At 47.1% G+C, this 22,701-nt stretch overlaps 1 protein-coding gene across 8 annotated transcripts in view; it reads left to right on the forward strand.

Annotated features, from left to right (window-relative positions):
* LOC146201321 (uncharacterized) overlaps window positions 1-22,701 on the forward strand; it is a 464,239-nt gene that overhangs the window by 250,261 nt on the left and 191,277 nt on the right. For all 8 annotated transcript variants that reach the window (XR_014705310.1, XR_014705311.1, XM_084595762.1 and 5 more), the window contains 4 exons: window positions 6,321-6,473; window positions 9,593-9,854; window positions 16,986-17,134; window positions 21,713-21,847. Coding sequence is in view for 6 of the 8 variants with exons in the window: in XM_084595762.1 (XP_084451888.1) it covers window positions 6,321-6,473; window positions 9,593-9,854; window positions 16,986-17,134; window positions 21,713-21,847 (699 nt within the window). In the remaining 2 variants the exon portion in view is untranslated. The remainder of the gene's footprint in view (window positions 1-6,320; window positions 6,474-9,592; window positions 9,855-16,985; window positions 17,135-21,712; window positions 21,848-22,701) is intronic.

Consider the following 22,701-nt stretch of genomic DNA (forward strand, 5'->3'; position numbering starts at 1 on the left):
GTGCGAGCTGCATCCACTTGACCCCTGTGAACTTCTTAACCTCATCCGCCCGCCTAATTTTTTGTCGCCCCCTGGTACGCTTTTCTTCCCTTGGCCTTTTATACTGGAAATCTTGAAGGTCATGTGATGTTCCTGAGGGCGCGTGGTGGCGGTTATTATGCCAGCGATCCTGTGCGTTGTAGCGAAGGTCTGGCAGGCGGTAGATCTGGTCAGTCCATCGCTAGCTATCTTGAAGGGGGTGTGTCCTTGTCTTTGAAATCATGCGATTGTCACAGTCACCGATGACAGAAAGCAGCAACTGCAGTATGCAAAAATGCCTGGTTAGAAGCGTGTTCACGCTGTCACCGGTGCCTTTCCCACTGAAGGCAAAATGGTACAGATGAGGCCTTTTATACTGGAAATCTTGAAGGTCATGTGATGTTCCTGAGGGCGCGTGGTGGCGGTTATTATGCCAGCGATCCTGTGCGTTGTAGCGAAGGTCTGGCAGGCGGTAGATCTGGTCAGTCCATCGCTAGCTATCTTGAAGGGGGTGTGTCCTTGTCTTTGAAAGCATGCGTTGTCACAGTCACCGATGACAGAAAGCAGCAACTGCAGTATGCAAAAATGCCTGGTTAGAAGCGTGTTCACGCTGTCACCGGTGCCTTTCCCACTGAAGGCAAAATGGTACAGATGAGGCCTTTTATACTGGAAATCTTGAAGGTCATGTGATGTTCCTGAGGGCGCGTGGTGGCGGTTATTATGCCAGCGATCCTGTGCGTTGTAGCGAAGGTCTGGCAGGCGGTAGATCTGGTCAGTCCATCGCTAGCTATCTTGAAGGGGGTGTGTCCTTGTCTTTGAAATCATGCGGTTGTCACAGTCACCGATGACAGAAAGCAGCAACTGCAGTATGCAAAAATGCCTGGTTAGAAGCGTGTTCACGCTGTCACCGGTGCCTTTCCCACTGAAGGCAAAATGGTACAGATGAGGCCTTTTATACTGGAAATCTTGAAGGTCATGTGATGTTCCTGAGGGCGCGTGGTGGCGGTTATTATGCCAGCGATCCTGTGCGTTGTAGCGAAGGTCTGGCAGGCGGTAGATCTGGTCAGTCCATCGCTAGCTATCTTGAAGGGGGTGTGTCCTTGTCTTTGAAAGCATGCGTTGTCACAGTCACCGATGACAGAAAGCAGCAACTGCAGTATGCAAAAATGCCTGGTTAGAAGCGTGTTCACGCTGTCACCGGTGCCTTTCCCACTGAAGGCAAAATGGTACAGATGAGGCCTTTTATACTGGAAATCTTGAAGGTCATGTGATGTTCCTGAGGGCGCGTGGTGGCGGTTATTATGCCAGCGATCCTGTGCGTTGTAGCGAAGGTCTGGCAGGCGGTAGATCTGGTCAGTCCATCGCTAGCTATCTTGAAGGGGGTGTGTCCTTGTCTTTGAAATCATGCGGTTGTCACAGTCACCGATGACAGAAAGCAGCAACTGCAGTATGCAAAAATGCCTGGTTAGAAGCGTGTTCACGCTGTCACCGGTGCCTTTCCCACTGAAGGCAAAATGGTACAGATGAGGCCTTTTATACTGGAAATCTTGAAGGTCATGTGATGTTCCTGAGGGCGCGTGGTGGCGGTTATTATGCCAGCGATCCTGTGCGTTGTAGCGAAGGTCTGGCAGGCGGTAGATCTGGTCAATCCATCGCTAGCTATCTTGAAGGGGGTGTGTCCTTGTCTTTGAAATCATGCGGTTGTCACAGTCACCGATGACAGAAAGCAGCAACTGCAGTATGCAAAAATGCCTGGTTAGAAGCGTGTTCACGCTGTCACCGGTGCCTTTCCCACTGAAGGCAAAATGGTACAGATGAGGCCTTTTATACTGGAAATCTTGAAGGTCATGTGATGTTCCTGAGGGCGCGTGGTGGCGGTTATTATGCCAGCGATCCTGTGCGTTGTAGCGAAGGTCTGGCAGGCGGTAGATCTGGTCAGTCCATCGCTAGCTATCTTGAAGGGGGTGTGTCCTTGTCTTTGAAAGCATGCGTTGTCACAGTCACCGATGACAGAAAGCAGCAACTGCAGTATGCAAAAATGCCTGGTTAGAAGCGTGTTCACGCTGTCACCGGTGCCTTTCCCACTGAAGGCAAAATGGTACAGATGAGGCCTTTTATACTGGAAATCTTGAAGGTCATGTGATGTTCCTGAGGGCGCGTGGTGGCGGTTATTATGCCAGCGATCCTGTGCGTTGTAGCGAAGGTCTGGCAGGCGGTAGATCTGGTCAGTCCATCGCTAGCTATCTTGAAGGGGGTGTGTCCTTGTCTTTGAAATCATGCGGTTGTCACAGTCACCGATGACAGAAAGCAGCAACTTCAGTATGCAAAAATGCCTGGTTAGAAGCGTGTTCACGCTGTCACCGGTGCCTTTCCCACTGAAGGCAAAATGGTACAGATGAGGCCTTTTATACTGGAAATCTTGAAGGTCATGTGATGTTCCTGAGGGCGCGTGGTGGCGGTTATTATGCCAGCGATCCTGTGCGTTGTAGCGAAGGTCTGGCAGGCGGTAGATCTGGTCAGTCCATCGCTAGCTATCTTGAAGGGGGTGTGTCCTTGTCTTTGAAAGCATGCGTTGTCACAGTCACCGATGACAGAAAGCAGCAACTGCAGTATGCAAAAATGCCTGGTTAGAAGCGTGTTCACGCTGTCACCGGTGCCTTTCCCACTGAAGGCAAAATGGTACAGATGAGGCCTTTTATACTGGAAATCTTGAAGGTCATGTGATGTTCCTGAGGGCGCGTGGTGGCGGTTATTATGCCAGCGATCCTGTGCGTTGTAGCGAAGGTCTGGCAGGCGGTAGATCTGGTCAGTCCATCGCTAGCTATCTTGAAGGGGGTGTGTCCTTGTCTTTGAAATCATGCGGTTGTCACAGTCACCGATGACAGAAAGCAGCAACTGCAGTATGCAAAAATGCCTGGTTAGAAGCGTGTTCACGCTGTCACCGGTGCCTTTCCCACTGAAGGCAAAATGGTACAGATGAGGCCTTTTATACTGGAAATTTTGAAGGTCATGTGATGTTCCTGAGGGCGCGTGGTGGCGGTTATTATGCCAGCAATCCTGTGCGTTGTAGAGAAGGTCTGGCAGGCGGTAGATCTGGTCAGTCCATCGCTAGCTATCTTGAAGAGGGTGTGTCCTTGTCTTTGAAATCATGCGGTTGTCACAGTCACCGATGACAGAAAGCAGCAACTGCAGTATGCAAAAATGCCTGGTTAGAAGCGTGTTCACGCTGTCACCGGTGCCTTTCCCACTGAAGGCAAAATGGTACAGATGAGGCCTTTTATACTGGAAATCTTGAAGGTCATGTGATGTTCCTGAGGGCGCGTGGTGGCGGTTATTATGCCAGCGATCCTGTGCGTTGTAGCGAAGGTCTGGCAGGCGGTAGATCTGGTCAGTCCATCGCTAGCTATCTTGAAGGGGGTGTGTCCTTGTCTTTGAAAGCATGCGGTTGTCACAGTCACCGATGACAGAAAGCAGCAACTGCAGTATGCAAAAATGCCTGGTTAGAAGCGTGTTCACGCTGTCACCGGTGCCTTTCCCACTGAAGGCAAAATGGTACAGATGAGGCCTTTTATACTGGAAATCTTGAAGGTCATGTGATGTTCCTGAGGGCGCGTGGTGGCGGTTATTATGCCAGCGATCCTGTGCGTTGTAGCGAAGGTCTGGCAGGCGGTAGATCTGGTCAGTCCATCGCTAGCTATCTTGAAGGGGGTGTGTCCTTGTCTTTGAAAGCATGCGGTTGTCACAGTCACCGATGACAGAAAGCAGCAACTGCAGTATGCAAAAATGCCTGGTTAGAAGCGTGTTCACGCTGTCACCGGTGCCTTTCCCACTGAAGGCAAAATGGTACAGATGAGGCCTTTTATACTGGAAATCTTGAAGGTCATGTGATGTTCCTGAGGGCGCGTGGTGGCGGTTATTATGCCAGCGATCCTGTGCGTTGTAGCGAAGGTCTGGCAGGCGGTAGATCTGGTCAGTCCATCGCTAGCTATCTTGAAGGGGGTGTGTCCTTGTCTTTGAAAGCATGCGGTTGTCACAGTCACCGATGACAGAAAGCAGCAACTGCAGTATGCAAAAATGCCTGGTTAGAAGCGTGTTCACGCTGTCACCGGTGCCTTTCCCACTGAAGGCAAAATGGTACAGATGAGGCCTTTTATACTGGAAATCTTGAAGGTCATGTGATGTTCCTGAGGGCGCGTGGTGGCGGTTATTATGCCAGCGATCCTGTGCGTTGTAGCGAAGGTCTGGCAGGCGGTAGATCTGGTCAGTCCATCGCTAGCTATCTTGAAGGGGGTGTGTCCTTGTCTTTGAAAGCATGCGGTTGTCACAGTCACCGATGACAGAAAGCAGCAACTGCAGTATGCAAAAATGCCTGGTTAGAAGCGTGTTCACGCTGTCACCGGTGCCTTTCCCACTGAAGGCAAAATGGTACAGATGAGGTCTTTTATACTGGAAATCTTGAAGGTCATGTGATGTTCCTGAGGGCGCGTGGTGGCGGTTATTATGCCAGCGATCCTGTGCGTTGTAGCGAAGGTCTGGCAGGCGGTAGATCTGGTCACTCCATCGCTAGCTATCTTGAAAAGGGTGTGTCCTTGTCTTTGAAAGCATGCGGTTGTCACAGTCACCGATGACAGAAAGCAGCAACTGCAGTATGCAAAAATGCCTGGTTAGAAGCGTGTTCACGCTGTCACCGGTGCCTTTCCCACTGAAGGCAAAATGGTACAGATGAGGCCTTTTATACTGGAAATCTTGAAGGTCATGTGATGTTCCTGAGGGCGCGTGGTGGCGGTTATTATGCCAGCGATCCTGTGCGTTGTAGCGAAGGTCTGGCAGGCGGTAGATCTGGTCAGTCCATCGCTAGCTATCTTGAAGGGGGTGTGTCCTTGTCTTTGAAAGCATGCGGTTGTCACAGTCACCGATGACAGAAAGCAGCAACTGCAGTATGCAAAAATGCCTGGTTAGAAGCGTGTTCACGCTGTCACCGGTGCCTTTCCCACTGAAGGCAAAATGGTACAGATGAGGCCTTTTATACTGGAAATCTTGAAGGTCATGTGATGTTCCTGAGGGCACGTGGTGGCGGTTATTATGCCAGCGATCCTGTGCGTTGTAGCGAAGGTCTGGCAGGCGGTAGATCTGGTCACTCCATCGCTAGCTATCTTGAAAAGGGTGTGTCCTTGTCTTTGAAAGCATGCGGTTGTCACAGTCACCGATGACAGAAAGCAGCAACTGCAGTATGCAAAAATGCCTGGTTAGAAGCGTGTTCACGCTGTCACCGGTGCCTTTCCCACTGAAGGCAAAATGGTACAGATGAGGCCTTTTATACTGGAAATCTTGAAGGTCATGTGATGTTGCTGAGGGCACGTGGTGTCGGTTATTACGCCAGCGATCCTGCGCATTGTAGCGTAAATCTGGCAGGCGGTAGTTCTGGTCAGTCCATCGCTAGCTGTCTTGAAGGGGGTGTGTCCTTGTCTCCGAGAGCATGCTGTTGTCACAGTCATCGATGACAGAAAGCAGCAACTGCAGTATGCAAAAATGCCTGGTTAGAAGCATGTTCATGCTGTCGCTGCTGCCTTTCTCACTGCTGATGGTGCAGACGACGTTTGCTTCTGTCACACGTGCCGTGCTTGCTAATCATTTTGTGCCCAGTACTCTCTTCACTGTATTTTATCTTTTTTGTCGTTGTTGAGCGCAAGGCATATATTCGTTGACGCGGGTTTAAATAAAATCAGTTTTAGTTGGCGGTGTGTGGTGTGTATTCTACGCCTTGTCCTTGTCTGCTGCGGCGAAGCATTTCTTGAAGTATGGATCACCAACTGGCCTACAAAACAACCCTTCTAAATAGATATCAGACTGCTCATGAAAATCTAGAAGCCTTTTATACCAAAAAAGCAGGTTCGAATTGTATCAGTGACGCATCGGTTTACCTTTATGAGGCTGAGCGAACATTTCTGTCCCGCCTGCTTTGATACGATCGATGCTTTTTTTTTGGTACCTTGTACGTGTGCGTGTTAGCCGAGAAGGCTATATTATGTGAACTGCCTTCACCTGAATAAACAGTTGGAGTAAGCGCCCGTGATGTCTTCTTTCTTGCATGTGTCTGTGTTGCATTGAATGCCCTGTAAATATGTCTGATAACCAACTAGATCAGCAGTTAACTCTCTTAAAGTATGTTTTTGAAGTGTGGGTAATCTAATCAGATGTGTTACAAACATAGTATCGCACGATTAACATTGGATGACGCAACATGTGATAAAATCCCTTTTGGCACATCGTGGATGTATTCTGAGAGTGGCTTGGGGTGGCAGGCCCAGGCGGTGCAGCTGGAGCGTCAGGCGCGGGAGAGCACCGTGCGGCTGGAGTCCCTCCTGCGCGAGAGCGAGTCCCACCAGGCAGAGCTGCGCCAGGAGCTGAGCCAGCGCAACACCCAGCTGCTGGACGTCCGGGGGGCCCTGGCCCAGGTGAGGGCTCCTGGTGGGTGCGTTGCCGGACCGTCAAGTGCAATGTGCCATGCGCATGTGTTTCACCTTTTCTTAAAGACAGAGACACAGCACGCGTGCGGCTGGCGTGTTTATTTTTATTTTATTCACGTAATTCACATTGTGGAGGCTCGCCCGCAACGCAGTGTGCTCCAGCGTGCTAAGTCAATCAGGGGCGGGCCTCAAACAAACTTATACTGTGTGGAATGTACATTATTGTATTATACTCCTTTACCTTTTATCCTAAACTGTCCTTTCTCTCTGTTGCTCACCTCTGATTTCTCCTACCTGCCGCTCCAGTTCAGGTGCTTCAGTTCATTTCGATCAGCAGATACCGGGGCAGGCAAAAATCTTTTCCTTTATTATTATTTTATTTTATTCAATAAAACCACTTACTACTACTCATCAATCAGCATGCAAGTCTCCCAGTGGGATTTAAGGACATTTTTACTGTGTAGGAAAATAATGAAAAATCATAATCATTTATTTCCAACATGTCCTTGGGGATCCCCAGACGAAAAAGCTGTTGAGAAACAGCTCGTAGTACAAGGCAGCAGCATAACTAGAGTATGCTTGTACAGTCTGGGATCCATACACCAAGAAGAATATTGTGGCATTGGAGGCTATCCAGCGGAAAGACGTACGCTTCATGTTTTCAAAGTACCGCACATCTGACTCTCCCTCCATTTTAATGAATGAGAACTCCATCCCACAATTGCAAATACGAAGAAAAATTCAGAGACTAAAGTATCTATTTTTCCTAAAAAACAACAAACTTGCTATGAGCCCTGAACCTTACCTTACGCCCCTTACAACACGTCCAACAAGACATCATCATGCGCAATCTGTAACTCCGTATCAAGCCAAAATTAATGCATTTAAGTATTCTTTTTTCTCTCGTACTGTTGAAGAATGGAACAAGCTGCCTTCTGATGTAACACTGTCCATTGAATCTATTGATAAATTGCTGGCGTTTTAAGCATAGTCGTGTTTCATATTGGTGTATATTTTCTTGTTAGTGTTGAACATGTCTTATCGTAATTTGCTTGTCACTTGTGTTTAGTATGTTACTTTTGATGAATTCATATTTTATTGCATTTCATTGTATTCTTTTCGCCCCTCCTGCTAGGGCCCAGTTAGGGCCTGCAGTATTTGGTAAATAAAATAAATAAAAAATACAAAGCATGTCTGTGCATTAGCATCTATGAAAAAAATCACCATTTTCATTTTTTTTTTAGTGTACATGTCAAGATCAGAAGAAAAAGATACAAAGATCACAAATATCTCTAAAAAGAAAAAGTGACAAAGAAAAGTCAGCACCAAAAAAATTTCATTATGAACAAATCAGCATCAAAAAAGAAATCTTCATCAGTTAGGTAACAATTTGGATTCCCTGCTGTGGCGACTCAGTATCTCCACAGCTCAACTGCTGGACATGAGGATGCAGGCCTGGTCTTAGCTGCCCCGTTCCAATGGAGGCAAAAGCAAGGCGCCTGTCCACAGTGGGAATTTTTGTAGCGTAAAGCTACACTACGCGGGTCAGAGCCGAGTTTCGCGTGAGTTTGGGCCACCCGTTATGCGCATGCGCGAGAGCCGGCAAATTCGAAGCGACCAACCGGAAGTCCCATGCCTAATCACCATTGAATTTATACTTAAAAAATAAATGAATAAACCTTGTCTTCCACCAGGGAATTGAACCTCCATCCCTTGAATCCCCAGCCCAGTGCTTTAACACTGCACCACAAACCAGATCGTGGAATGCTCTTCACAGTTCCCCTTGTCTACAGTGAGAATGATAGCGGGATTCCGCGAGTGACAGATACTGCGCCTTTCCTTTCCTGTAGATGAATTATAGAACGGCGGAGAACTTTAATGCATTCAATGAAATGCTGGTTGTGTTTGATAAAGGCACGCGATGTACCATCACGACAAGACTCTTTCCCAGAGCGGCCGCGAGAGAGGCCTGGAACACTGAATCTTGCGAGCATGAGAAGAACGCCAAGCAAAAAGAAGTCGCCAGGAAGCTCAACGAGGTGCTACGGCCTCCGCTAAACAACAGCAACAGCAGCCAGAGGAAAGTGAGGGAGAGGACGAAGAGGATGAAGAAAGGGATTCCAAGACTCGTCGGTGCACTTAACACAGGATAAAACTCAGTGAAAGTGCAAACTCAGCACCAAGCATAACCGTAACTTTGCGCTGTGTATATCCAGACATAGCAGATATAAGCCACTGCCAATTTTTTATTCTGGTCCTTTGGAGGCCCAATTATACAGAGTTTACTTTTACTTTGTGTCCATAGACCTTAGAATTTTAGCAGTGCTGAAAAATTAAAAAATTCTTGATTGTATATTGGATAATTTTAGACTTCTGAAAACTACAAAAATTAAGGTTTGGAATGTAATATGAACCGAAAAACATATTTGATTCATTATCAAAATTTTGAATGTTTGCTCACCCCTATATAAAAGCGATCTGCAAATTATTGCTGATGTCCATTTAGTCTGAAAAATTATACTTGTCATTATTTATTTACAGATACCGCTCTCTCAGGTTTTGAGACATTGCAGGAGTGGTTGCATAAAACACAAAAAATGAAAATGTCAGTGCATAAATAGGCACTTGTTGAATGAACTGCTCAGGTTGCAGCTGGTGCCCGTGTGCTTTGCGATGTCAAGGCACATTAAAGAACCCCAGGTGGCTGAAATTTACTGATTCCTCCACTACGGCGTCCTCATAGCCCGAGTTGACATTAAACCCCACAAACCAAATCAACCAACATTTCCACTTGCCAGAGTTGTGCTGTCAAAAGGTACAGTCTTGGTCAAAAGCTCTCAAACCAAAGAAGTTTTGTTTCATTTCTTAAATTAATGCCGTCAATAAAGGCTGAATAACCTTTAAAATGCTGTTTTTGTCACAGCATTTCACAGCCCATTAGTCTTTATCGGTGATATGGCGGCCTCATTTTGCCCAAGGCTGTACATGCACCTGAACAAAGGTTGCTTGGGTGCTGTATCTGGTCGTGACCATCCACTTGTGTGGCTGGCAGGCAAAAACAAATTGGAATGATGTGGAAAATAAATATACATTACCCCTTCTTGGAGGCCACTTCCCGTGTGGAGGCCCTCTCCCAGGAGGCGGAGGAGCTGCGCCAGCAGTTGAGCCAGGTGCGCCAGGAGCGGGAGGCGCACGCCCGGGAGCAGGCACAGCTGCTCGCTCAGCGGACGGCCACCCACGAGGAGTTTCAGCGGCAGGCGCACACTGAGAGGCAGGCTCTGGAGGAGGAGCTGCGCCACACCCAGCAGCAAGCAGAGGCACAGGCCCAGGCATGCCGTCGCACCCTCGCCGACATGGACACCCTACAAGGTGGGCTGGAGGGCTCAGAAGTGCACTCCATCGCCTGCTGGCCATGTGTGGTTTTGCTGCACTTGACTGCCTTTCACATTTCCTCATCATTATCATCAGCTGGACTATACCCACTGCAGGGCTTCTCCCATACTTCTCCAATGCACCCAGCCTTGTGCTAGCTGCATCCACTTGACCCCTGCAAACTTCTTAACTTCATCCGCCCAACTAATTTTCTGCTAGGTTGACGACTGGGCAAGTTGGTAAGGGTTCATATTTAACCAGCCAAAGGACGAGACACAGGGATGAAGAGGACAGGACAAGGCTGGACTAGCAACTGAATGTTTATTGAACGGAAGAAAATAACGAAGACTCCTTCCGAAAAGCACGCACACAACCCAACCGGTGGAAGGGCAGGAAATTGAGAAGAAAATGAAAAAGAAAATTCAAAGCCAATTCAAAGTCAAGGCCTAACTAACGACTTTTCTAATAGAGCGAATTCCTTACATTGAAGGCTAACCGATGCCTTAGCCACACGCTTGTCCTCAGCCTTAGCAATGTAATATGCTTCAACCCTACAACCAACTCTCGACAGAATTGTTTGCCGTTGCTGTAAACTACACCCGTATTACTGAAATCAGTCGCACAAAGGGACGGGTCATGCTCCGACTTACACTCTCGTGATTGCTTATGTAGCGCCAGATTAGAACTCGCCTTCCCTCCCAGAGAATTAGAGTGCTCCGTCAGGCGCACATTTAGACATCTGCCTGTCTGCCCGTAGTAGCACCGGCCACAATTGAGCGGAATGCAATAAACCACATTCTTTCTGCAGGTAGTGAACCTTTTCTTATGTTACACTGCACAACGAAAACTCATGAGCCACATTGTCGAGCCCCTTTCAAACTCTGGCACACAAGCTTCCTATCTTGTTTCTCGCTGTAAATATAACGTCAACGTCATACCTTGCCGCCAGTTTTTTGAGTCGGTGCGAAACGCCATGGAGGTAAGGTATGGCAGCCACCTTCTTTCGCCGCGTCGCCACACCAACATCAACCTGCCCCGTTTTGCTCTTCCTCGAACGTGTTAAAACACGTTCTGACAGACGAGCGAGATGGACAGTTGGAAAGCCTGCCGCCAACAACTTCAAATTTGTTGTGAAAATGCATCTTCAACTTGGTGATGGCAAGATTTAAGTAATGAGGACTTGATGCATGCGACCGCCAATCCATCCTTTTACCAACCTCGAGTGGTCCGATTCAAAGCTAAGCAGAGGCTTCCCTGACCTGGGGCTGTAGCTCCAACACACTTGATTGTCTTCAAAGCACAGGTCTAAATCCAGAAACTGTATACAGTCGAACCCGGTTATATCGAACCCGGATATATCGAATTTTGGTTATATCGAACTCACGAAATATTCCTTTGAAAATCCCATGTAAAAGTATAGGAAAGCCGCATCATATATCGAACTCAATTTCACCGGTCTTTTGATATATCGAACTCCGCATCACGCACTGGAAAGCGTGCCTTCCCCAAAGACGATCGCATCACCCTTGGCCGCTTGCCGCGTGACGTTTTCAAGCCACGCGCGGAAGGAATGAGAGGGGACAGTTCGGCGATAGCAGGTCTGGGCAGCGCCACACCCATTCCCCAAAGGCGCACGCATCTGCAGTTGTCGTTTCCCGCGCGCCAACACATGACATTTGCAAGCCGTGTGCGTGGGTGTGCCCATTCTTTTGCCGAGCTATCTCTCTCCTTCAGCACGCGCAACGCATGCGCCAAGCCAGCTCACCCCGTTTTTAGACAGACGTCGGACGCTTTCTCCAGCGTGTGTTGCGAACCCTCTACGTGCGGCAGCGCGGTGGTGGACGTGGCTATGGCACCTGCGGATGTTAAGAAGCGCCAGCTGTTTTTTTTTTTTTTTTCCCTTTCTTTTCTTTTACGAAAGTCATTCTTTTCTATCGTTGGGCTGTACGCGCGGCATAGCGTAAGATATGGCGGCTGCGGACGTTAAAAATCGGCAGGGATTTTTTCTTTTTTGTGGGGATATTTATTTTATATTTTTTTAACGTTTATCCTTGCATGATGAATCAGCGAAAGCACGCGGTCAGCTGCTGCGATCATGACGCCCGCCCCAAGCGCGGCATGATAAATCGAACCAGGCTTGTGCAATCAAGCCATCACGGGCACTCTGCCTAGTTCGCTCCCCGCCACCGCAGGAGCTATAAAAAGATAAACATGCCCTGACGTTATCGCTGCGCAGCATCTTGGCACGCTGCCAATGAGCTGTGGATGAGACGACTGAAACGGACTGACGCGCGCCATCGACATGCAAGCGAAAATGCTCGCGATTTCCTGCCGCCGCGGCGACACAGAAACCTTGTTTTGAGCTGCCGCGGTGGCTCGAGCGACGCAGTTCCAACAAGTTTTAAATTTTCGCTCTGTCGCTGCTGCTCGTCGCTTGCATGTGGGCGAGCTAGCCTTAATGCATTTTTCTTTTTTAAATTCTCGGGTGCAAAAGTGGAGGGTGGGTTCATTATGTGAGTGGGTTGATTACGCGACAAATACGGTACAGTCGAACCCCGCTACAACGAACGTCGCTTCAACGAAATTTTCGCTTCAACGAAATATTTCCAATTCCCCGTCAGCTTGCTATACAAAGTAATGGAACAAATTTCTCATCACAACGAATCATTTTTGGGGCGCGTTTCCGCTTCAACGAAATTTTTGCTATGCGAAGCTCGATTTAAAAATATATCTTACAATAAAACAAGCATATCGCCGCCCATCTATGTACTTCCATAGGCCCACGCTGCTTTGTTTCGCTAAACATTCGCGGGGCCCAACTAATCCACTCACTGAAACGCACATGATCACCGCCATAGCTTGGTGTTGATGACAATTGGGCTGGCTGCCTTGCGACAAGGCGCGGGGGCAAGCTCCCGTTTTCTTCCAATCCAGAGCCGCAACCAATCCGTTGCCAAAGGACGCAGCAGCCTGGCAACAGCAGCGCGTTTGCCCTAGTTTTTTTCACTCGTGCTTGTGCTGCTAGTGCGCTGTAATGAATGCGAGCATGGCGACTTCATCTAGAAAGCGGAAGTTCCTCTCGCTTGAAGAGAAGGCACGGATTATCAGCGCGGCATCCAGCGGCAGGAAAAAGGGAGATGTTGCAGCGGATTTCGGCATCTCACAGAGCACGCTGTCAACGATCTTGAAGTCGAAAGACGCGATAGCGCAAGCTCTTTCTTCGGGGACATCCGCGAAGCGGAAAAAGCTGACGCAAGCGGCTCACGAGGACCTTGAGAAGGCTCTCTACACGTGGTTCCTCGACGTGCGCGCAAAGAAGATGCCGGTCAGCGGAAACATGCTGCAGCAAAAGGCGCTTGGTTATGCCTGTATGCTGGGCATCAATGATTTCAAAGCCAGCTCAGGGTGGCTGACCTGTTTTGGCACTATGTGGTCCAACCTCACAGTGTTTTTGGACTGTTTTCGTCTCAACGAAATTTCGCTTTAACGAAATTTTTCGCGCGCCCCGTCAGTTTCGTTGTAGCGAGGTTCAACTGTATCGTTTTTTTCGCATCGTAAGTGCTGTCGCAAGCCGATTTCCGTATATCGAATTATCGATATATCGAACTATTTCGCGATCCCCTTCGAGTTCGATATATCCGGGTTCGACTGTATGTTGATCTTTAGGAAACTCTTACGTAAAAGACAGGCCCTGACCTTGCTCTTTGAACATTCGTATCACATCTTGCACCAAACTATGGAAACCATCCTTATCCAAGAAATAAGGTAGTCATCAGCGTAGCGAAACACTACTATACCGAAGGCATCCAAACCTGGCTTCAATGCGGTGTCAACTTTAGACAGAAAAATGTCGCTGAGCACAGGAGCGACCTGCGACCCAATGCATACCCCCGACTTCTGGATGTACATGCTGCCTTGCCAACAGACGAAAGAGGAACTAAGGTACAAGGATAACAGCTCCAAGAAACTAGCAACCGATATAACACACACATTAATAAAAGCCAATTCATCATTATCTACAGTGATGCAGTCTTGCACACACCCTAGAAGTCTGTCCTGTGGCAAAGAATAATATAAGTCCTCCACATCAATGCTCATTGCAGAGCACCTACCCTGATTTCTATCCATTAAGAATTCTAGCACCTTAGAAGAACTCGGAATCAAAAATGGGTCCTTAACTTTCAACATCTTTAGATGCTTCTTCAAAAATCCCGAAATCTCGTAGTGCCAGGTTCGACGTTCCTAAACAATGGTCCTGAAAGGAATGTCCGTCTTGTGCGTCTTCGCCGAGAAGAAAACATTCAAGTTGGCGTCTGTAGCTGCCTTCGACCTCGAACTTAAAACCTTCAGGTTGTGATCGTCTAACCAAGCGACAGCTTGCTTCCTGTAAGACGATGGCTTCGCTTTCACCTTTTTAAAATTCTTGGCAATCGAGGCCGAGGAGGGAAGGCGAGTTCTAATCTGGCGCTGCATGTGCAATTCCGAGAGTGTAAGTCGGAGCATGACCCGTCCCTTTGTGCACCTGATTTTAATAATACGGGTTTAGTTTACAGCAATGGTAAACAATTCTGTCGAGAGTTGGTTGAAGCATATTACATTGCTAAGGCTGAGGACAAGTGTGTGGCTAAGGCATCGGTTAGCCTTCATTGTAAGGAATTCGCTCTATTAGAAAAGTCGTTAGTTAGGCCTTGACTTTGAATTGGCTTTGAGTTTTCTTTTTCATCTTCTTCTCAATTTCCTGCCATTCCACCGGTTGGGTTGTGCGCATGCTTTTCGGAAGGAGTCTTCGTTGTTTTCTTCCGTTCAATAAACATTCAGTTGCTAGTGCAGCCTTGTCCTGTCCTCTTCTTCCCTATGTCTCGTCCTTTGGCTGGTTAACTTTCTGCTGCCCCCTGATACGCTTTCCTTCCCTTGGTATTCGATTGCTACCCTTGCCACCCATTGGTTATTATCTCTTCACATGACATGCCCTGCCCACGCCCATTTCTTCTTGATTTCCACTCGAATGTCAGTTACATCTCTGGCCCACTCTGCACTCTTCATATCTCTTACCAAGATACTTTGTTGGGTGAGCTGGTAAACATTCATTGTTAATAAAAACGCTGTTCGCGCTGTTTTTATTAACAATTCATATCTGTTGACGTCCCCTGTGTTGTCTTCAACTTAACTTTTCACGCGTGATATCTATTGCCTCTTAAATGACAGAAGCAGCAGAAGACATTTGCCATCTTCACGCAAGGCTTTCGTTTTCACTAGAAATCAAGCTCATTATACAGTTAACCTCTATGTAACGAACTTCCAGGTAGAGAATTCCTCGATATTACGAAGTTTTTCAAGTCCCCAACGCCGACCCCATTGAAGTGCATGCATTTGAAAACTCCATGTACGAACATGTCGCGGCGGTTGACCTTGATATAACAAACTCACGGCGCCGACTGTCTCTCAGCTAGTGCCGAGTCACTGGAAGTTTGGCGCAACTCCGCAAAATTCAGGACTATAAAACACGAACTGAAGTGAGAGGACCGCTTACTATAGCAACGAGTGACCGCAGTTGATCCAGAGCTTCGCGTTTCAGGACCGACGCCTGCTTGGCAGACGCAGTAGTCTCCGCTGCTTTTGCTGTCAGAAGCTGCCACGCGGTTGCTTGCGGGCTACCGCGCGTCGGTAGCGGGAACAGCGGAGCGCGCTGGCAACGCAAGGCAGAGTCAGTTTCCTTAGGCAACGGTGGTAGGCGAGCGCGCGTGCGGAGGCAGCGGCACCAACGCACGCGCTCTCCCCCAGATTGATTTCTCCTCCTCCTTCTATCCCCGCTCTCTCATAGACACGTCGCGCGAGCCGCAGAAGAGGTGGAGGGTACCGCCGCAGTCGCGCCGCGCTATCAGAGCGATCGCGAAAATTTTCACCGCTTCTACGACTTCAAATAATTCTGATTTCTGTAAACATTTTCAAGATGGTTTTCCTTACATCAATTCATAATCTGGTTTTCGTTCTGCACTGTCCTTTTGGGTCTTCTAGCGAAAACTGCATGTAAAGAAAACCTGGATGTAACGAAAAATCGCGGACATTTTACAGCTTTGTTATAACCAGGTTTAATTGTATTCAGAGTCACATTGCATTTATGCAAAAGAGGTACTTCCATAAGAAAAGAAAGTTATAACTTAAAAAAAAAAAAATTACTAATAGAGACTGTAAAAGGGGGATGGAAGGCATTTCTGAATGTATATTTTGTTTTCTTTTTTCATAAAGCAACAAGACATGTTTATTAAGTAGTCGTTTAATTAGTGTACAGCATCTTTAGGGCCATGCCATTGCCAAAACTGATACAGAAAATATTTTTGCTGGTGCAAGTGGCTTTACTATAGAGGCTTACTATAGAGGTACTATAGAGGTGTAGATACTCTGACCTTGTTTGTGTAAGGCCAAATTTGGCACACTTTTATTGTTTTTCTTTTCAATTTGAGCTGGAAAGTCTAACCTCAAGTTATAAACAGCCCCTAACCAAGAAGCAAACATCTCATTTGCGACTTCCACTTAGATAAGGCACACCTTATGGGTGTGACAACATTCTAAACTAAACTTTTGTATTGACAGGTGAGTTAGTGGTTTGTTTATCAATTTGTTAGTTATAAGAAGAATAAAATTTCTTGCAAGATAGTCTTAATGTGGACAGCATCAATAATTTTTTTTCTCCTGAGCCTTTTGCACCGTAGTGCATTTACTGTGTCCTAAATGTGTATGGTGTTTGTATTGCAGGCTTTAATCTGGCAGCCCTAATTAAACAGTTAACTAAAAGTAGAGTGCCAGTTACATCATGAAGTCAAAGGAGCCTCGAAATCGATTAGAAAAACTTTGAGAGCACTTTGCATTGAAAAAATGCAAAAGCATATGCGTTGTCTGCTCTTTAATAGCTGTTAGGGTGTCACGTCATGACTTTGAATGACGTACACAAGTTATGGACTCCACACTGGATCTCCGATCTGACTGACTCATGACTAAACTACTCGCATCCCATGACTTTTATATACCTTTTGTCATTTCATGCACATTCATGTGCTAGTCCCATCTTCATGTTGCATTTTGCTTCGACCTTTTGTGGGCATGTTTTTGCAGATGTAATGAATTGTGCAGGCCGGCTGTCTCAGGAGCGGGCTGCCCGCCAGGAGGCCCTGGCCCAACACGACCAGCAGCTGGCCCTGGTGCAGTCTGAACACCGCCGCGAGCTTCGGCAGCTGCGTGCTGACCACGAGGCCACCTGCAGCCGCATCTTGCAAGAGCAGGTGAGCCACTCAGCTTTCGCACTGTGTGGGGGTAACCATGCCCAGCCAGCTGTCACAGCTGGACCCAACGAAGCATGGGATTTCGTGGCATCCAAGAACAATGGCGGGTATGAGGGGACATGTGGGAAGGCGCCTCCTCGCCCAGCGATCACTTTCACTTACCCTGGCCCCCTCGTAGATGCGTCGAGAGTCAGAGGAAGAGGCATGCCACACCCCCAGCACGATCGTGAAACATTTCACTGCTTCCATAGATTCTAGTAGCGAGCATTTACTGTAAACACTATCAAGACAGTTTTCCTTATGTTCAGCTCTTACTCTAGTTTCCATTCTGCACGTAACGAGAAATTGTGGGAATTTTACAATTTCACTATAACCAGGTTTAACTGTATACACAGGATAAACAAGTTTACTTTAACCTCATTTGCCTGAGCTCACACCTGAAGCAAATAACGAAGCCCTGATATATTTGAGACAATGGAGCACAGATATAACTGTTTCTAAATAACTGTTTCTAAAGCAAGGCAAGGTGCTTCTGCCCTAAGACCGAGCCACCAAATCACACTTTTTAATAATCTGCGCCTTTATGAAGCAAGCCTTGAAATTCTCCCTAATGTCTTTTTTGTTGTTTTCTTCTCTTGCACAACATAGAAAATTTTTGCACTTAAGCCTTTTTCACAAACTCTGCACACACTTCTCATCACGACCTATCGCTCTTTCGAGTTGATCATCAGCACAAAACTGGATCCATTTTTTCACCACCGTACGAACACATTTTATATCGTTATTTCCTCAAAAGATTGGAAGCACCTTCCCACAGCCATGGCCTGCAAACCAGATTATGCACACTCTGATGAGGCTTACGTGCTAGTTATTCTTACTTCATGTTTTCTTTGTTTCTTTAGAGCAGTTCGTTCAGTTTTATCTGCTACTTTTGTGACATTTTATGGGTACTATTTTCTTCTCTTTTTGAATAGTGCAGTCGAACCCGGATATATTAAACCCAAATAATTAGAATTTTGATTATATCAAATTTGCGGAATATCCCCTTGAAAATCCAATGTAAAAGTATAGGAAAGCTGCGTCATATATCGAACTCAATTTTACCGGTCGTTCGGTATATTCAGCTCCGCACCACGCATTGGACCGTGCGCCTTCCCCAAAGACGATCGCATTACCCTCAACCATTTGGCGCATGACATTTTCAAGCCAAGCGCAGAAGGAATGAGAGGACACAGTTCGGTGACGGCTGGTCTAGGGCAGCGCCGCACCCTTTCCCCAAAGGCGCCCGCATCTGCGGTGATTGCCGCCGCTCGCCAGCACGGGATGTTTGCAAGTCATGTGCGTGAAGGAATGAGAGGGAACAAAATGCAGCCGTGGTGTCCAGGAGAGGGGAAAAACGCGATAGAGCGAAGCCCAAGGGTGTGCCCACTCTTCTGCTGAGCTTTATCTCTTCCCTTCCTCTCTCTTTCCCGGTCTTCGTTCGCAGCAGCACGCACTACGCATGTGCGGACAAGCCAGCTCAGCCCATGGCAGACGTTTCTCCAGTGTGTTTTGAACGCTCTGCGCGCGGTGGCTGACGTGCGACGCGCGTCTCGTGTTATCGTGGCGCATAAGCTACTGCGTCTGCGGACGCTAAAAAGCAGATCTTTCTTTTTTTTTCTTTTCTTTTCTTTTTTTTTGCTAGAGTCGTTCATCCTTGCCGTCGTGCTGAACGTGCGACGTAGTGGCTGTGGATGTTAGAAGCAGCAATTTTTTGTTTTTCTTTTGCGAGAGTTGTTCTTACTTGTTGTGCTGAACGTGCGGCGCAGCGTAAGCTGTGGCGGCTGCGGACGTTACGAAGCGGCAGATTCTTTTTTTTTTTGCCAGAGTCGTTCATTTTTGCATCTATGAATCAACGAAAGCACGCGGTCAGCTGCAATCATGACACCGGCTTTTAGCATTGTTCGCTTCAAACGGCATTTGCAGCTATCAGCCTTGCCAATGATTTTGTAGCAGTGGAATACGCCTGCTCCAAGCATGGCGCGATAAATCGAACCATGCTTTACCATAGTCTCCACGTTTTCTTTTTTTTTTTTCAAAAATAAAACATCGCTATAACTGCTACCAACCTAATTAATAACACAGATTACGAAATAAAAAGGCAGCACCTATAATTACACATTTAGCCTGTGATGCACACTCTGGCTGAATAGTTTATGCACTCAACTTAATGCCACTGCCTAAACTGTACAACTCTGTGCTCCTCTCAAGTAATCAGCCATCAGCAAAAAGAAACAACACCCTTATATCAAAGAACTAGCTGCTCTGAAACCCCTTCACTTAACCTGCAGCAAAAGGAAAAGAAAAAAAAAAAGCAGGATACCTTTTACATAAACTAATTACAGTCACAATATGCAGTGATACACTTTGCCAGCACTGTTCAGTTGGGAACACCTTGTACATTTCTGAAAAGTGTATTCTCCTTTCTTCGTGGAGAGGTGCAGCACAAAGGAAACAAGGACGACAAGGAAAACAGGACTAGCGCTACTGGTCCTGTTTCCCATGTCTTGTGGTCCTTGTTTTCTTCACGCTGCACCTTCCCATAATTCCTCACCGACTAGCCCACATGAAGACACTAGTAATCTCTATTCTTGCTTCTATATCATCTATCACTGGTTCTCTTGAGTGTTTGCTTTTCTAGACATAATCTGGTACACAGCGGAAGACACCCTGTAATTATTTTTCATTCCTTTTTACCTGCACTGTAACTTTTCTTGAATATATGCATCTTATTTCTGCTGTGTGCGCAGGTGAAAAATGAGCATACCTAGAGTTTTTATTTTTTGGAGCAGGAGCTGTGCTCAATGCAAAAGTCGTGGCATGCCTGGGCTCGCCCTTCATTTGACCTTGCAAGCACAGAGACCACACTCGGCTTTGGACGTGCGCTGATCTTGATAATCCAGCTACAGTTAGCTAGCAATGAGTCCAGATCTGGGTTTCATGGAGGATGTGCTGAACACGATGTGGTATTGATACTGATTTAAAACAGAGCTCTTTGCTCTTGGCGTCAGGAAATGCACTGGCTGGAGGTGTTCTGCTGAGGGTGGCGTTGAAGAAAAGATGGGCAGACAGTATGCTGTGAACATATGGTTTGCATAATTGTGTCAGCCCTGCAGCACAAACAACTTGTGGCTTTGTTAACCATGCTAAACTGAGCCATTGCTTGTCTGATTGAGTTCAGCCATAGTTAGTTTAAAGTCTGCCAATGGTTTCGACATGTATATAATTTTTTTCCCTTTTTTTTACCTTTGTTTGTTTTGCACATATTGTGAAATTTGTTGATCAACTTGAGATGAAGGCATTGTCAAGCCATTGTTAGGCTTTTTTGTTTTACTTTGAACTGCAACAGAGAAGAAAAGGGACAAATTTCTAAAGAATAAAAAGCTTAAGCTTAGGGTATGTCACCTGTGCCAGGGATTCAGCACTTGTGGGCCATTTGTTGGAGTGCACATCAGATTGCAGAAACTCTAGTGGCCAGAAGTGATGGATGTGCTGCCAACTTCCACCGTTCTCACCTCTCTAACTGCTCTTTACCGAAAGATATAAATTCCTCACTTGTTCACCAGGCAGGCCTGTGGCTTGTCTGGTTTGGAAATCAAGGGTCTCACCTGGATAGCCTAGATTTAAAGAAAGCATCAAGCAATTCAGGTGATGCTGTAGAATCAGTTGAGTCTTTTATATGCATTGAGCATTTGCATGGCAAATGGCAGTGTAAGGGAAAGGAGTTTATAATGGATGGGTGTTAGCTGGAAAAAGCAAGAAGTGCTTGGGACTGGGCTAGTTGGAACATCTCATAAATGCTGCGCTGCTTAGTTAGGTAGATTGCACTTAACCTCAGCGTTTGTCCAATTCCTTTGTCCATGTCTAACTAAGCAGCGCAGCATTTATGGAAAAACCACTTCCACAGGAGTAGTCGAAATTCCATGGGGCTAATTAATGAACTTGGTCCAAGCAATTAGGAAGCATTCTTGAAAGCGTCGGTACCAGCCATATCAAATAAGCTAATTCTCCTGTTCCTGCTATTCAGTGGCATCCTCCGCCTTGTTGTGCTGTTTCTTGCCATCAGCCTCTTTTGTGGTAGTCACCCTTCTGTATCTTCTCATTGCACCACTTTGTGGTGGTGCACTATTTGGCACTTCGTCTTCTTTCCATGGCAGCCACCTTCTGGTGGCACATACCTTTGTTCTCAACATGCCACTAAGATATCCGTGGCCTTTCATGCTCTCTTTAATTCTGGCCCTTCACTCTGCTACTTGAATGCACTTCAGTCTTGCCTGTAGTGTAGGATGCGATAGCATTACACGGGGTCCCTTAGGATCCCAATGCTGCCATTGGGTAGACTCCAACATGTTCCGGAAGGAAAACGCAGGTTGTGGGAGGCCAAACGGAATCTTGCGCCCCATTGCCTCTGTGCTAGGGTGGCCCACCCTTTAGTTACGCCACTCAATCTAGAAAGGGCTAATTCTCTGAAGAGGGTCCATACATCGCTTGATGCTGGTCATGTTGAGTGCACGTTGAGTGACCTTGGGCATTGTGCAGGGCGAGTTGCGCAAGCAGGTGTTGGAGCAGCTGCGGCAGCGAGAAGAGGCCTGTGCCGAGCTCCAAGAGCGCCTGCACGCAGAGGCAGACACGGTGCACCAGAGGACCAAGCAGCTGGAGGCATTGGGCCGCCAGGTGATGATTGAGAGGCCATCACTTTTGGAAGGGGGGGTCCCAGTGGGCAAGCAAAAGTGCCATCGGGCTTTTAGGATGCTGCTAGCGTTGGGCTCATGCATGCTTGGCCACATAAGAGCTGAGCAAGGCAACCTTGTGTAGTAGAAGCATGCTGCTTTCCTCCATTGACCATCGCTTTAAAGTTAATGTTCCAAACTGCAGGACTAATCAGTATCTCTACTCTTTCCTCCCCAAGACCAGGGTATGTTGCTGAGCGAGTTGGTTATTCATTGTCAGATAAAGAACGCTAGCAGACGATGGACCGTGAGCGCATATGTGTGTGTCCTCCTCTTCCTGGTCCGTCGTCTGCTAGCGTTCTTTATCTCCCAAGACCGGCTCAGACTGGAACCACCTGCCTGCCTGCATCATCTCCATTTCCGAACCCGAAGCTTTCAAATCTGCGCTTCTTCATCACCTATGTTAAAAAATTCTCCTTAGTTCTAATTTTTGTATAAGTAGTTAAACCACTCCTATCTGTAACGCCTCAATGGCCCTGATAGTAACCAAATAAATAAGAGAGTGGGGAGCCAGTCATGGTCATCGAGATAACATGAAACTGCATGGGCTCAGCTGGACTATACTCACTTCTTGGAAGTGGGTATTCGCAGCGAGGCCAACCTAGAGGTGGCGCTTCGATGGTGTGGATTTGCGGCGTAGGTCTGCTTCCCAGTTTACGGCAGGTTTGTTGCGATGAAAATGTGCCTTCTGGAATGTAGTAGTGATTTACTGTTCAGAGTGTTCCAGTGTTGTAGAAAAAAATCATCGCCACTGCAGCAAGAAAAACAAGATACACAACCACCCATCTTTTAGATTTA

The sequence above is a fragment of the Amblyomma maculatum genome, chromosome 2 (genome assembly GCF_055883805.1).
Source record: "Amblyomma maculatum isolate TAMU_Amacu chromosome 2, ASM5588380v1, whole genome shotgun sequence".
NCBI lineage: Eukaryota > Metazoa > Arthropoda > Arachnida > Ixodida > Ixodidae > Amblyomma > Amblyomma maculatum.